At 38.4% G+C, this 16608-nt stretch overlaps 2 protein-coding genes across 4 annotated transcripts in view; both read left to right on the top strand.

Annotated features, from left to right (window-relative positions):
• The first annotated feature begins 2643 nt into the window (after positions 1–2643).
• LOC128615071 (cytochrome c oxidase subunit 6C-1) lies at positions 2644–7582 on the top strand. Of its 2 annotated transcripts, none has more exons than XM_053636915.1 (4): positions 2644–2789; positions 3622–3736; positions 7101–7232; positions 7479–7582. In XM_053636915.1, exons 2-3 carry the CDS (start codon positions 3632–3634, stop codon positions 7224–7226), a joined length of 231 nt encoding a protein of 76 aa, XP_053492890.1. In that variant the 5' UTR covers positions 2644–2789; positions 3622–3631; the 3' UTR covers positions 7227–7232; positions 7479–7582. The 2 variants fall into 2 exon arrangements, with proteins under 2 accessions (XP_053492890.1, XP_053492891.1); XM_053636916.1 differs by having other exon boundaries at positions 2732–2847.
• A 5380-nt stretch (positions 7583–12962) lies between these two features.
• Positions 12963–16608, top strand: part of tomm34 (translocase of outer mitochondrial membrane 34) — a 52291-nt gene continuing 48645 nt past the window's right edge. Inside the window, exons 1-2 of one of the 2 annotated variants that reach the window (XM_053636911.1) lie at positions 12963–13201; positions 13924–14082. In XM_053636911.1, coding sequence (XP_053492886.1) covers positions 13953–14082 — 130 coding nt within the window. In that variant the 5' untranslated portion in view covers positions 12963–13201; positions 13924–13952. Of the gene's footprint in view, positions 13202–13228; positions 13783–13923; positions 14083–16608 lie in introns of those variants that run through there. The other variant, XM_053636910.1, reaches the window with a different exon arrangement.

Below are 16608 nucleotides of genomic sequence, written 5' to 3'. Positions count from 1 at the left end.
CAGAGGGTAAATAGGCACATTTGTAGGTATACTTGAGGGTGGGGTCCACCTACTTAATGACTGAGCACTCACATGGGTCTTGAGCAGGCCACAATCACTGCTGTCTTTTCACCTGCCCTTAGCCCAAGTGGAAACCCAGGTACCACAATTCCAACAATCCAATTGCACATTTCTTTGGTTTTCCTCTAAGTCCTGCTCATCTCAATGAATTTATCACAGCTCTCAGGTGTTGTAAATGCAGCTCCCAATCATTACTATAAAATGATACTGTATATCATTTAAACACACTGCAGCATATGTTCCATGCAAGAATATTTTATGCATCAGACATTGAAACAAATTGAAAAGTGTGACAAATTGGTGTAACAAATTGACTGTTATAAAGTCCACACAAAAATGGCAGCAAGACCACAGGGCTTCTCCAATCACTTTGAGACTCCTCAATCAGACCAATGTCCAGCATTAGCCTTGATTTCATCCTGAACTCCATTTATCTTGTGTTCGGTTAAGCGATAGGAGAGGCTGCATTCAGCCACCTCTGGAGGAGATTCATTGTGGTGTTCTATGATATTTGTGTGATTGAGTAGAAGCAAAAACACATCAGAAAATTCACCTTACAATCTGGCAACTGGTGCTGTCTGGACTGGCAATAAGTGGTCTCCACAGGGGACCAGGGTGGTATGAGCTAGGTTTTTTAAGGACACCTCAGGTCCCAGCTCATCCCTCTTTGGAACCACCATTTCCAGACCCCCAGGAACTGCCTCTCTCCACAGTTTAAGGAGGTTGATTCAGAATGCTGCAGCACGCCTCGTCTTCAATCAGCCCAAGAGAACCCATGTCACACCCCTCTTCATCTCCCTCCACTGGCTTCCTGTAGCAGCCTGCATCAAATTCAAGGCCTTGATGCTCACCTACAAGACCTTGTCTGGAATAGCACCCTCCTACCTTAACTCTCTCCTGAAGGCTTACATTCCCTCACGCAATCTGCGATCGATTAGCGACCGATGCTTAGTACTGCCTACTCAGCGCAGCTCAAGGTCCCTTTCAAGAACATTCAAACTAACTGTTCCTCAGTGGTGGAATGAACTTCCAACCTCAATCCGGACCGCAGAACCTCTCACCATCTTCAAAAAACAGCTAAAGACCCACCTCTTCCGTGAACACCTAACCAACTCATAAAAAAATAAAATAAATAAATAATAATAAAAAAATTGCACTTACACCTCGACTCTGCGCACTTTGCTTCTTCTAGAACTCAATTAATGGATCTTGTATAGTAGCACTACTTGTATTGTTCTCTGCTTGATCGCTTTGCTTGTATTTTCTCATCTGTAAGTCGCTTTGGATAAAAGCGTCTGCTAAATGAATAAATGTAAATGTAAATGTAAGGAGGTTGAGGTGATAAACTATATGGCCAAATGTTTGTGGACACCTCATTTTGCATAATCCACCAGAACTAACACATAGAAATATCCTTGTGTGCACCTCTCTGACAGCCAGATAAAGTCCATGCCAATTTATTTTTCTGAAAGGGACCTTGATTAATGGCAATGGATGCAGTGACACTTTTTGGGTTTTGTGGTACAAGACAAGACTTTATTGATCCCAAGGGGAAATTAGACTGTTCCAGCAACATACATAAAAGACAACACACAAAAATACTTATAAGAAATAATGTAAGATAAAATAAAATATTCAGAAGTCAGAATATCAGAAGTCAATTTATTCAGAATAAATGAAAAATATAAAAATGCATGAATAGCATAGATATAATTTAAATAGTAAACCTGTATAGTATGTATTATATACATCTATTGCTATGCTAAGGTGCAATGAGTACAGTATATTTTGTTGCAGTGCTATACAGTATTATAGTCATGTATACAAAATTATCCACAGATGAGATAGTTATCCACAGAAAAGGTAGTTATTCACAAATAAGGAAGTTATTCACAGATGAAGTAGTTACAGTTTCAATACTGTGTCCAGTGCAAACAATGCATAGAGATACAATGACACATAGATAAAAAGATGGATTAGAGTGCAGAGTTAATCGAGTGGTCTCTTCTTTCTGTCCAAACAGTTGGTAGACTTTCTGAGAAGGTCAGAAATAGTTTTCACAGTCATGTCGTCAAGCAGCCTACACTTTCCCTGCACGTCTACTTGAAAAAGAACACAGGCTAAATAATGATTTTTTTTGCTGTGCTGTTGCTTTGGCCTTGATGTGTGAGCATCTTCTCCTTCTCTGCCCCAGAGGTGTTGACAACAGAAGGAAATAAAAGCATTGATATTAAATACATGTGGCATTATGAAATAAAAGTAGTCTTTTGAAAAAAGACATGAAATAAAAACATGAAACTGAAATGTGAGTTATTTTGAAAATGAGTATGATTAAATATTTTATAATGCTGAATTCAGTATTATATTTATTGACACATTTATATATTTACTGCTGCATTTACTCATTTTATTATTTTATCATAGGTATAATTATTAATTTAATTTGAATCGGTGTTAAATAGTCAGTAAGCATTTAATTGCTATCAATTCACTATGAGGAGTTTATTTTAATTCATATAACAGGATTCGAAACTCTTTATTGAAGAATTGACTGAAAAGTCTGTGGCGAAAATGGTCAGGAGGTTTACTTCCGGAGCTAAGGTCGCTGAAAAACTGAGCGGGCTGTTCCGTCACCTCCCATGATACTTTGGCCCTTGCGAGTTTCCGTAGTATTTCAACGCGCTGGCCTCGATTATCGGACGTTTTCTGTGAAGGTCGCGCAGCGAAAGGTTACGTTTCCTGGTTTAATTTGATCTGGTTCTTACTGACTCGTTTCAATATTGTAATGTATGTGGAGTCTAATATGACTAATATATATGTGGTTATGCAGAATAATTAGGAAGTGTGTTTGATAAATGCTCTAAACCTTGTCATCTATGTGAATTGCTAGGAAGCTAACTTGTTAGCTGGGCGCTTTTTTGAACTGTTCATTGAAAACTTGCTGTATGCGTCCTTAATTAACGTTCCAGCAGTTATCGACCTCTATATGGCTTTTGAACGCTTTAACATTCTGTGCATCTGTTTATCCAAACCTTGGGTTATAAAGTGGTTTGGTAGCTGTTAATGTAGATAGTGGTTTCCCGGCGCAGGCCAATATACACGGTATTAATGCTAGTTGCGGCAAAAGTTGTTTGCTGTCTCATCTAATGTACTTCCGAAGGAAATTTAATTTTTAATATCTATTATTCTTCTTAATGGAAGCATGCGGATGCTTTAATCAGTCAAAACAGAAAATTTCCCAACTCCCAGACATTAGCATCTGTAATTCTTCCCCACCCACAATATGTTCATGTCCTATAGAGCCTCTAGTACCCTAGGTACTGAGATTTGAAAGTAAGTCACAGTTTGAGAGGCTTTTCAAACGGTATAAACAAAAGCAATACCTATGGTTATTTATTAGTGTGTGGAATACTGTGCTGATATATGGTGAATCACTGCACTGCAATATGTGATATGTTAATTTCTGTGCTTGACAAATTTAATTTGTTTCAACCTTTGTACATTCTGACTATATCTAACCCTTCCTCCTTTACAGTATCTGATTTTCTGTGTGATCTACAGATCTTTCAGCATGTCTCTTGCAAAGCCTCAGATGAGAGGTCTCCTCGCAAAGCGGTTGAGGTTTCATCTGCCCCTTGCTTTTGGCCTGGCTCTGTTCGCAGCAGCTACATTCAAGGTCAGTTGAAATGTCTTTATACTTGACATCTACTAACGTTTGCGTTAAGTCTATGCATAAAATTAATTTGTTAATTAGTTGTGGCAGTTGACTGGTGTTGCGTTGGTGGCTATTTAAACACTTTACTGGTTACCTAAACACAGGTCACCTTGTGGGGGTTGTAGTTTATACACTATTTTCTCGTTTACACCTGGCATTAACAGTGCATCCTGGGTGATCGGATTACAAGTGATCAGCCGAGAAGCATAGCCGTTCACACCTGGCGTTATGAATAAATCTTCAGTGACCACTTGTGATCAGATTTCATACATTTCTGCTGAAGGAAGGCTGTCACGCACATTTATTACATTGGTCTTTTGCTGCATTTGAATCAGGCAGAACTGTCCTGCGAATCATATCTCCTGTACCTTTATGGACTATATCAAACATTTTAATCGTACCTACTAGGGTTGTGCTGATAGATGACTTTATATCCTAAATAAATAATAAATAAACTTTTGTTAACAAAGGGGTCATATTTGATCTTGACCACATATCTGTAGTGGCAGAGTAAAAGGAGAAGTCTTTTATCTCTTTCAGAATGTCGTCTTTCACTGTTGTACAAGGCTGGAATGGCAGTTTGGGAGATGTACGTTTTCTTTGGCAATACTTATTGCCTGTCAAAAGTTTGCAGCATATTTTTAAATGCTGGTTTTTCTGCCGTGTTTAATGACTGCATCTCTTTGGCTATATGGCGAGTTATGCTATCTGTGAGCATTCGCTATTTGACTCCGCCACGTTTTTTGCACTGTTGGGCAAAGGCATCCATAATAGCTGTCTGGAAGACCCCTGTCCATCTCCAACTGCAGTTTTTGTTCCCAGCTCGAAAAACTTGGTAGGATTGTTATGTTTTAGATGAGTTTTTAGATTAGCTGTAGTGCCTCTTTTTGTAGCCACTGTTTTTAAACAAAGTCGACGTACTGGCTCATTCACATTAATTGGCTCTCATCTCTAATTCGGCTTAAAGACCAAATGTTCCCACACCGGAGCTGTGGATTGCGGCTTTGAAACCAAGTCCATTTGGACTTATTCTTCCAAACTGGCTGTCGTCATCAGGAAAACACTAAATAATGCCTCAAGTAACGCCTTCTCTTCACCTGTTTCTGTCTGCTCTGTGTGTGTGTACGCGCGTGCGCGCACGTGGAGGAGCTGCTTGAGCCCCGCCTCCGGCACGGAGAGCAGATGGGATGACTGAGGCAGCATGATCAGCTAAAATGTTGTTGACCTTAATTTTTATGTAAATACAATGGGCGATATCACGTCACCAAAAATTGAGGTTATGTTCATACATCGTGCAAAAAGTCGATTGGGTAATTATCGTCACAGGCCTATTTGAACCATGGAAAAGTGAAAGTAAAAAAATTAAGTGCGTTTTGAGTTGTTTGAGCCTGCCTCCAGCTTCCTCATTCCCTCCTCAAATGTGTGAAATATTTCCTGGGAACTTGAGACGCCTTTGGCATCTGGTTTAAAACAGAAATATTGAAAATGGGTGATGTGACGTTTTTCTTTACCACCAACTCCATCTTTGCTCGCAAAATGACGCACCGCGATTCTCATTTTCCATGTGTCATTTTCTGTGATAAGTAAGTAAATAATTTAATTTATTCAATAACTAAGTTGATAAATTAGCAAATAAATTGGCAAATAATTATTGCCTCGAGCACAATAATATCGTGTACTGGCGATCTCACTGGCTGAGGATAGGACGGTCTGACTATGGAGAAGATCACCCAACCCTAGTGCTTGCTAATGTGACCAATGAAGCTATGAAAACTGGCTGCTTTTAGTTTGCTAAGGTTGGTGTGGAAGCACTCAAGTTGCATGAACAGAGCATGAATTGAAATGCTGAATGAGTGCCAGGCCTCCTTGCCTGACATCAGTGCCTGACCTCACTAATGTTCTTTTGGCTGAATCGGCAAATTCCTACAGCCACACACAAAAAATCTAGAGGAAAGCCTTCACAGAATGGTGGAGGTTATTATAACAACAAGAGGGCGGCTAAATGTGGAATAGGATGTTCAGCAAGCTCACGTGGGTGTGGTCAGGTGTCAGATACTTTTGGCTACGTAGTATATTTTCCATGTAAAACCCTTTTTCACCTGACACACGTGTACCACTACAACTGTGACCACGTTTACATGGACAGCAATAATCTAATTATTAACCTTAATCTAAGTAAGGTAATAATGTGATTAAGGTGTTTACATGAGTCACTTTTAGAATACTCCTGTTGTGTACCCGTTTTACATATTATAGATCATAATTAGATTAAGAGCCCGCGTCATTACATCACCGCGCCACGCTGTCCGACGTCCCTCCAGAATTTCACGTATCAACATACATTTCGTCTACGTTATGGTACCGTATACAGTTTTGGGTGGTGTTATTTATTATTTTACTAACGCTTTAAGTGCGGTTAATTATTTGTCATGCTATACGTGCTAATAGACAACTGCTTGAAGCAGTGGATGTGTCCCAAATCGCGTAGTTACCATGTATATAGTAGCCAAGATACATGTATTTTTCCCCACTACAGGCCTATAGTAGGAAAGTATGCGATTTGGGACACAGCCGAACTCTTTTGTTCACCGTAAAACTGCCGTGTGTGATCATGTCCTGTCACAAAATGCGGTGAAAACTCTCACACGACGTTCATAATGTGATTATGGTGTTTACATGTCACTACTACATGTCCATAATGCGACTAAAACAGGAGTACTCCACCTGTCTTAATTAGATTATTGCTTACTTCGATTATGACCTTAATTAGATTAAGGTAAGTAAAAATGGCTGTTTGCATGGTAGTTTCTTAATTAGAGTATGGTCTTAATCGGATTAAGAGTGGATTATTGTTGTCCATGTAAACGCAGCTATTGACTACCATACTACTGTCAGTGCTGTGCTAGAAATGGCCCACCACCCAAGTATGTGGGCCTATGATTGACACTGCCCATTGATAAAGAAACATGGGCTGCAACCAGTGATTTATAAAATCACAATTTGGCAGAATGAGAAGTAAATAATTAATTCTTGATTAATAGGGACAATAAAGAGGTGTACCAAATTTCCTAATATACTTAATTTACTTAAGTGTTTAATTCTTTCTTTATTGCTGCTGAACCCTTTTAGTCAAAGCTGCTCACTTACAAAAATAATTAATTATTTTTATATATGAATTCTAGACACTTGCATTTGAAGGCCACCTTTTATAATGAAGAAAAATCACTGATAGTACAGAGACAAATGCAGAATAATTTTAGGAAGTTTTTTTTTTTTTTTTTTTTTAATGCTTTGATTTTATAATGATTTAATGTTTATTTTCTAGTTCACTGTAACAGAGCCTCGGAAACAGGCTTATGCTGACTTTTACAAGCAGTATGATGCCATGAAGGAGTTTAACAGTATGAAGGAGGCTGGGGTTTTTGAGAGTGTGAGGCCCTCTAGTAAATAAATTGAGGTAAGTACATTTTCAGAAGAAGTCTAGAGAAGATGGGTGTACTGTATTTTATTGTGGTGTGTTTGCCTACCAAATGTTCAAAGAATGTTATAGCTCAATTCCAAAATCTGTTATACATGTGCACAGTAACATATCACTTCCAACTTGAATGCTGCAAAAAGCAGTCATTTGAATAATTATTAGGCTTCTACATTTGCTCTCACACTGGTGGAAAATCCCAATTCATATGATTGTGTTCTCTTACAGGGTGGTTCTGTCTCTGCATTTCTCTTTTATCCTGCACCTTTACTACTGGATGTTAAATGTATAATAAACATACAAATAAACAAAAATTGTCAACTCCTGTACAAGTGGAGTATTTCTTGAGTCCTTGAGGAATAAAATGTCTTTTGACCTTCTAATGTCATTTATCAACTCCTGTTAATCAGATGTGCATCATATATTCACATGCATAATCAAATGCAAACAGAAGAAATTGGACAATATTTTCAGCAGTAAATCCTAGTGCTAGAAACCACAGAGGAATGACAGGAGCTTTAACAACACTTGTGTTTTTGCATGCAAGTCATGAAGGAATGATGCATGTATTGGTGTATTTTGTCCATATTTTTAATGATGTGGTGCTTGTGGAATGCATCAAAAAATAAGGTAAGATTCTGGTTTATGTGCATTCCACTTTCCTCCTTCCAACTCGGTTATGTGCAGGTGGCGTGTGCATATCTTGTCCGGTTTAATAACGTTCATTAAAGTTAACTTTTGTGCCCTCTCATATAACTGCCATTATACAAGTGGCTTTATTATCCACTTAGGGTTCAGTTTCAATGTTGTCATGTTACTGTGTATATGAGACTTTATCTTACAAACATGAAACAATCAGAAACTAGTCTTTTTAATGTGCTCATGTGAAATTCAAGAGTATGTGTTACTTGTGCTAATGTGATTAAAAAAATTACAGCTTCTGTACATTTTTACAGGGTTTCCTCACTTCATTTCATAATCAGTGCATCAAATACTTGATGACTGTCAATTGCAGTGCAGCCATTCTCATTCCTTTCATAGTTTAAAAACGGGCGGTGGAACTACTACCACGCATTAGCTACACTAAAGGTATATAGAATGCTTAAAAACTAGATGCAGTTTTGCTCAGGCACAAAGAGGGCAAAGTCAGCAGGAAAGAAATCAATTTAGTTTCTGTGGTTGGCGTAATAGATGGCTCATTCTGTTTGGGACTTTGATAGACCTGATGTCCCTCTACCAAACAGCAGAAAATTAAATATAGAAATCTGTTGTGTTTGAGCTTTCTGTCATTTGATTTCAAAATGTAACTTCACCGTGGGAATTAATTGCCACACGCCACATACAAAATAATCGGATTAGTTACTACCTGGCCATATTCACATTGCACTTGTATAAAGGAGAGGTCACACTGGACTCTGTTAGACAAGTTCACTTGAGTGGAAGAGTACACAGTGTGAAAAATGGATTCATAGCAATTAATTTTGCATCTACCTCCTCTGGTTTTGCTTCATGCTGAGCTCATCTAGAACAGGAGTTCCCAAACTAGTGGGGGTGAACCTTTATTTACAAAAAGTATCATGAGAGAAACTCCCCTCTTTTGTTTCATTAGTTTATTTTACACATTACTATTAGAAATATTTAAGTTGGATTGTGTGTGCTAATATTTTAAAATATTGCTGGGAGTCCGCCAAACCACATTTAAATTAAGAGGGTACATATCTTTTCTTTTACTATCCTGACAATTGCAAAGGGACAAATTTCCCTGTCCATCTGTCTCTTCTAAACAAGCTAGTGTTGTGTCTCTGATCGCATACTTGTGTACTATTCTAGATACTTATTGAGTACTAACACTGTCCTGGTTTCCTATTCCAGTTAGTGTTTCAATTTTAAAACCCTCAAATGTAGTCTTCATACTCACTGAAAGGTGTGTTTTGCATACCAGTTGTCTGGATTTTCTAGATTATTAAACACTTGAATGTAAGGTCAGAGCTTTCGATTTGAGAAGAAGCCCATGACAATCACAATGGTGGTTGAAAGTTTTAACAGAGACAGACCAGTGTTTAACATCATTGTGGATAAAATCATTAAACATTTTACAGCTTGACTTGGAAACCTGAGAGACAGGGTTGGCTCTGTGTGTTCTTATTACACACACAAACTTGAATATTTGTCCAATAAATAAACTTAAATCCATAAATTGAGACAAGCAAGACCAGTCATTCAATTAAGAATGTCCCTGTATAAAAGGAGGATGGGCTCAGGTGGTGTCTATGTTGGTTCAGTTTGCCACAGCGTCTTCTTTTAATGCTGTGCAACACTTTATTAGAGCCAGCACTGTGACTGATCTGATATGTCTCAAGCTGCAATGTGCCATCATTGGGCTTCCTATGGCACTTCTTGTTTTTCCAACATGCCATTGGGGACCCGGACAGCATGTCCATGTAGGTCCCACATGGGTCCCAAATGGGCTTGAAACAGGCCATTCCCAAATATTCAGCCATCCCAAAACACATCAGAATTCCTGAGAAAATGGGAAAATATTCATACGTTATTTACACATTTAATCCATATTCAGATAACGGAACAATTTGTTGTCAAAATCCAAAATGAATTTTTTGACTCTGAAATTTTTGACTCTGAATTTTTCTGAAATTACCTGATAGCTCTAGAATTACCTGAAAATTACCTGACAGCTCTGCTGTGTGCCTGGTTCCCCCCTCCATCATGGACCACTTGGACACAGCTTTTTCAGCAACCTTGCATTCTTGAATCACTTTCAAGAGCGAAAGTCAGACATTAAGATCAGTAACAAGTGGTTTTGTCACATATGCCAACAATCTACATGTAATTTTTATAATAAAGGGATGACATCAAAAGCTAGTCATTATTATTTACAGCCAGATGTAACTGTATGTGTTACTGGGACTTTTGCCACCACATATCATTAGTTAAAGGAACAAATGTGTTGCCAGGGATCACACCCATATACACCAATAAGCCATAATGGTGCATTCAAGTCATATCAGAAAGATCGAATGTATGAGTTGAACATCACCATAAAGTCATAACTATGAGTGGGAAACTGGATTTTCTTTGAGCTCTGAGTTTCTGAGTTGGGGGGTGTCAGTAAGAAAACATGGTGGAATCAACTGATGAAATGTCTGTGGTTGATGGTAAATTTTTTTAATCGAATGTTTACTGATGTCAGTTATTATGTGTATATGCAGCAAGTTATTTTCAGGCTTTTTTAATTTACAATAAAACAAGCTAATTGCTTGCACAAAATGCAATAGCATTGTACAATTACGATATAATACTTTATGTAACCGAAAATGTTTACAGTGGCTTCATAAATTGATTAAAAACATTAAAAAAAGCAAAACATACTTGATGCGCATTCTTTGTTCTCCATTTTCTAGAAGTAGAGTTAAAAAACCTTTGCTTTATTTTTTTGTGTAGTTAATGAAGAGAAGGTACACTGCCATCTTGCTCTGACCAAAGTTACTTGGAACGTACCTGATGTCGTAATTACGACTTCCCAACTTGTAAATACGAACTTACTAGGAGTTAAACATTAAAACCACTGACTGGTGAAGTGAATAACATTGATTATCTTGATACAGTGGCACCTGTCGAGGGGTGGGATATATTTGGCAGCAAGTGAACGGTCAGTTCTCAAAGTTGATGTACTGGAAGCAGGAAAAATGGGCAAGCGTAAGGATCTGAGTGACTTCGACAGGGACCAAATTATGATGGCTAGATGACTGGTTCAAAGCATCTCCAAAATGGCAGGTCTTGTGGGGTGTTCCTGGTATGCACTGGTTAGTACCTACCAAAAGTGGTCCGAGGAAGGACAACAAATGAACCAGTAACAGGCTCAGGGTGCCCAAGGCTCACTGATGTGTGTGGGGAGCAAAGGCTATCCTGTCTGTTCCAATCCCACAAAAGAGCTTCTGTAGCACAACTTGCTGAAAAGGTTCATGCTGGCTATGATAGGTGTCAGAACACAGTGCATCACAGCTTGCTGTGTATGGGGCTGCGTAGCTACAAACCAGGCAGAGTGCCCATGCTGACCCCTGTCCACCACCGAAAGTGCCTACAATGGGCATGTGAGCATCAGAACTGGACCATGTAGCAATGGAAGAAGGTATTTTATTGGTATTTTGTCTACAGTTCAGTCCAGTCCAGTACCTGTTATAATTGAGTTGCTGTTCTCCTTGTGGTCTTCTGTAAGGGGTGAGAAGCCAGTGTTTAAAGGATATCCTGAGTCACCCAGCAGATGACATCCAGGGCAAACTGAACATAATTTTGTTCAAATAACCCAGTGAGGCTAGAGCATCATGTGTTGACCCTGGCCATTTTGGCACAAGATCCAGAATCTTGTAATTGGCATCAAACACAACTTAAACATTGGTGCTTTGGAATCCTTTTATATCGATGTATGTCTCCTCACTTACAATTGGATCAATGATGTGAACATGAGGGAAGTCCACAATCCTCATAAAAGCAGCTTGCTTTTACCGTATGATTTGAAGGTCAGTTGAGAATTCAATGAACTGCTTTATTATGTTTCATGTGGTTAGTGCCGCAATAGTAATATTTAAGACCCTGCTTACTGTGGACTGTGATGGGCCCAAGTCATCACTGGTACACTACTGCATTTTTCAAGTCGCCAAAAAAAAAAAAAAAAAACGCAGATAATTATTACTTTCATTTCTGCAGTTAGAGCATTGTTTCTTAGAGTGGGAGAAGTTACCGAATTTCTAGGTCAGTAACAAAAAGAATATATTGACAATCAAGCCTGTATCTTTTTATCAACTCCTTGTCATCATATAATTCCAACATATTTTTCTTTGTCAGAAAGTACATGATCTCGACCTCTCTGCTGCCATTTGTTACTCTAACTAGGTTAGGACACCTGTCTAGCACTCTTAAATAATTTAGGAGCTGAGACTTAGTCTTAACACCTAGGCACCGTTATAACGTTCTTGTCGCATTGTGCATGTGGAAATGCTCTTACTTTCACTATTAAACATAGCCATGAGTTCTACTGTCAATTTTTTACAATGTCACTGCACCAAGCATTGAAGTGTGAGATAATTAAATGATAATTACTGCTTTGAATGTCCTGAGATTCATGCCTTATTTTATTTTATGTAAACAATTAAACAGTGGATCAACAAAAACATGGAATGCCCACTAATAATTTTGTTAAATAGACAGATTTTTTTAAAAAAATGATTAATGATGCATGAATGTATGAATATGTAAAATAAATAATGAAAATTGATGTTAAGATAAAGTTAACAGAACGTTAGGGGAACATTAACAGAATGTCAGTGGAACATTAGGGGAACGTTAGCAGAATGTTAGGGGAACATTAAAGGAACATTAACAAAACATTAGGGGAACGTTAACAGAATAGGGGAACGTTAACAACGTTAACAGAACGTTAGGGGAATGTTAAGGGAATGTTAGAACATTATGGGAATGTTAAGGGAATGTTAACAGAACATTAGGGGAATGTTAAGGGAATGTTAACAGAACATTAGGGGAATGTTAAGGGAATGTTCTGCAAACCTAAAAACAATGTTCTACTTCCATGAAGAAAACTTTCCTGGCTAACCAAAAGCAAACCTAAAAAATATATGTTATGTAAATAAAATTCTTAGCTGAGGCAAACGGCCCAAATAAAACGTCTTCCAGATGAAAACGGAGGTTTCCAGATGTGGAAACACCATACAGTAGGAGGGGAAAATGGAGCGACCTATATAAACGGCCCTTTGACGTAAATGCCTTTCATCAGTTTCAGTATGAACCGACCCTAAAGATGACTGCTGCGGGTGTGAGAGGGCGTTAAGCCGTTGCCTTATAATGCGTTCACGGTGAAAGGTGTGGTCTCTTTTAATTATTGTTTTGTCCATTTGGCAGCGGAGATCATTTATGACAAGGTAAGCATGCGGGGAATATGCTGCTTGGTCATAAAGTTGTTGTTTTGGTACACTAGGTTTTAATTTTAAGTGTTTTAAAAAGTTCCGCTCTCGAGATTCCACACTTGGAATGCAAACTAGCTTTAAATAGCAGCCTGAGAGTTAACTGATCAGCGACATTACGAATTGAAACTGAAATCTGACACCGCTGCGTCGAGCCGGCGCTACTGCTAACGCTGAGCTAACGCTAACTTCTCTCGCCTGCGTTTTCTTCAACGAGTCTGCTACTGTACACCGTTTATACATTCGACGAGGAACAAACAGTCTCTAATCTCATTTAGTTCCCGCGGTGTTATGTCTGTTTTTTTGTAGATCTTAGAACAATGCTGTCTTCTTCCTAGTTAATGTAGGTGTAAACTTTAAACGACGTCAGAGCAGCTGCTTGTTCTTCATTAGTTGATGTAGCTGAGCAGCTAGCTGCACATTTAGGTGTTCACCCGGCGTCTAGTTTTCTATCTTACGCTAGGCTTGCTACAGTTACTTCAGTCTGTCGGTGTTTTTAACCTTAATAATTGACCATATATCAGCCAGCAACATTTAAGGTAAGAACCTGCCGTAATATATAGTTTGTTAACGTTAACTTTGTACTTAAACTGGTTCTTTGTTGACTAGACTAAACCCAGCTAGCGAAGCACGATATTAGCTAAGCAGCTAGCTAAAAGTAACTGTTTGTTTGTTTCTAGTCACTGCTATCTGAATTTAGCGGGATAACATGCCTCAGAAGCGGCGGTCACAGTCTTGGGCAGAGCTGAAACAAGCTGGCAACGACTGCTTTAAGACCGGACAATATGGAGACGCCATCTCTCTGTACAGCCAAGCCATCGAGGTGTTGAAGAAATCGGGTAGGGAAGACGATGTCCGCTTTTAAATGGCTAGTTATTCATTTGAAGAGTGAGCCATGGCCATCGAAATGATCATGTTACTGTACTAAAGAGGTTGTCAAAATAGCATTTAATCAAATTTGATCATTCTCCTTGCATGTTTGCAAGTTTGGTCGCAGTGCATGACATTATCCTCCGAATGTCGCTAACTACTCTCATATATTCTGGCATGAATATTGAGTGTTGAGGTCATACATACGCCTTGCATAATATGCAAAATTATAATAATTACAAAATTTGAACTAGTAGTCCTGCCCCGAATAAGCTATTTCACATAACAGATGTTTACAGATGTAACATAAGACACTATAATAACTGAACTTGCACAAATCGAGTTGTGAATTTTTTTTTTTTATTGCTGATACTGATTATTTGCATGTTTGTGTTGGACAACTGATATTTGAACTGAACAAACAGTTTTATTTATAATAATTAAGTAAAAACCTCTCCAAAATGGCACCAAACGTCTCTAAATGGCACAAAATGAAAACAAATGGCATTAGTGTGAACTGTTACACAATGTGTAATTTCACACAAAAAAAGTCTGAAACATACTTATAAAATATAATGTTTATTAAAAATAGTGCCAGAGCCCCACATGAAGGAGCACTTGCTTTCCAAATAAATCAAATGATGGACACATGAGTGACCCCTCTCCTCTGACTTTTCTGGGGGGTAGTTAGAGCTGTCAGTTTTGCAGTGGAAACCTCCATGTGGGAGAAGGCCTCATCAGAAGTGTAAGGAGGATCAGGAGCATTTTTCTTCTTCTCTGTAACAATAAATAATCATAGATACAAAGTACAATAAGTACCCAAAATCACTCATAATAAATACTAAAATGGCTTTTATATAATAATAATAGTAATAATAATAATTCCACATAAAGTATTTTATATATTTATATATATATATATATATATATATATATATATATATATATATATATATATATATATATATATAAAATAAAAACCCATGCTGGTGCATTTTTATTTTATTATGTTAATTATTAAAAAATGCAGTGCCGTGTTGCATGTAGAAAACAAACACTGCTGTGTTAAATGGCGCACTTGTATAGCGCTTTTATCCAAAGCGCTTTACACTGTGTCCCATTCCCCACTCACACACACTCGTAAGGCGCTAACTTGCCATCGGGGACAACTTGGGGTTCAGTGTCTTGCCCAAGGACACTCCGGTATATGGAGTCATGTGGGCCGGGAATCGAACCGCGTACCCTACGATTAGTTGACAACCCGCTCTACCTCCTGAACCACAGCCACCCAATATTGCATATAGAAAAATACACCGTCGTGTTGCATGCAAAACTCAAGAATTTCATACTGCATGCAAAAAAAAGTACATTTCTATACTTCAAGCAAAATTAATACAAAAAAGAAAGCAACATAATTTACGTACCTGCCAAGGACCCTGCCCACTCCATGCTGGAATACTCCTCAACTCAATCCACAGTTTTCCTCCAAAAAAAAAAAAAAGCCACTCCGAAATAACTCCTCCAGAAGCTGTGACGTATTCAGGCTTTTTCGGGAGCACGCCGTGATGCCGATAAATCGCACGTTGAGCGAAAACCCTGTAGAAAAGTAGCGATCAGAAAAAACTGCCAAACATGCAAAAAACCTGCTGTATAAAGTTTTGCAGGAAGACTGCTAGAGCAGAGCTGCCATTTCCTGATAGTTTCTCTGCACGGCCCTGTAGCGCTTTTCTGATTGGCCTGTACCCGCTGAACACACAACTCAAGACCAATGGGTGCACGCGTAAAAGGTTTAGTTGTGCTGATTATGCTTTTGATTTTCTCAGCCTCTGAGTGGTCAATCATGTCGAGTTTGGGCATGTTTGAAAGCTAGAAGTGTCTACAAATGGTCCATGTGGGTGTCAATCAAGTTATACTGCCCGATTATAATTTAGGAGGTCGGTTGTTCAGCATAGCCAAAGCAGATTAGCTTTTTTAGAATGTGTCTCAGTTCAGTTTATGGCTAATTACTAAATTCCAGAGGGGTGGGATACCAAAACACTTAATGCATTTTGAAGAGGACATTTTTGACTAAATATGGAACTTTGCATTTGTCTTCTTCAATAAGCTGATGGACTTTATACCGATGGAAATGTACATGATTTATAAAACCGCAAGCGAACTGGATTTTCGTCTATGTAGGTAATGTAAGGTAGTAAATGTTTATACAAGTCCAATCTTTGGTTTAAATGTTATAATTATATTGTGGCAGTTGTATACGGTGTTTTACTATCAAAAAAGCTTTAGTTGTGCTCTCCGATTTATCTGTCTCAGTGTTTTCGTGGAGAGGTGTGAATTGTTTGCCCAGCAGGGAGCTCAAACTCCGCCCCTTTCCCCATCCCCCTGCTCACCAGCAGTTAAGCACACAGTCATGAAACTGCACACGCAGAAAGCCAGTAGTGTCTTGACTAATCTTATACCAGAACTGCGGCGATAAAATAATTCATTTCTTTATACTA

Source organism: Ictalurus furcatus, chromosome 11 (genome assembly GCF_023375685.1).
Source record: "Ictalurus furcatus strain D&B chromosome 11, Billie_1.0, whole genome shotgun sequence".
NCBI classification, from domain to species: domain Eukaryota; kingdom Metazoa; phylum Chordata; class Actinopteri; order Siluriformes; family Ictaluridae; genus Ictalurus; species Ictalurus furcatus.
This window is presented reverse-complemented; position numbering and strand designations above follow the sequence as displayed.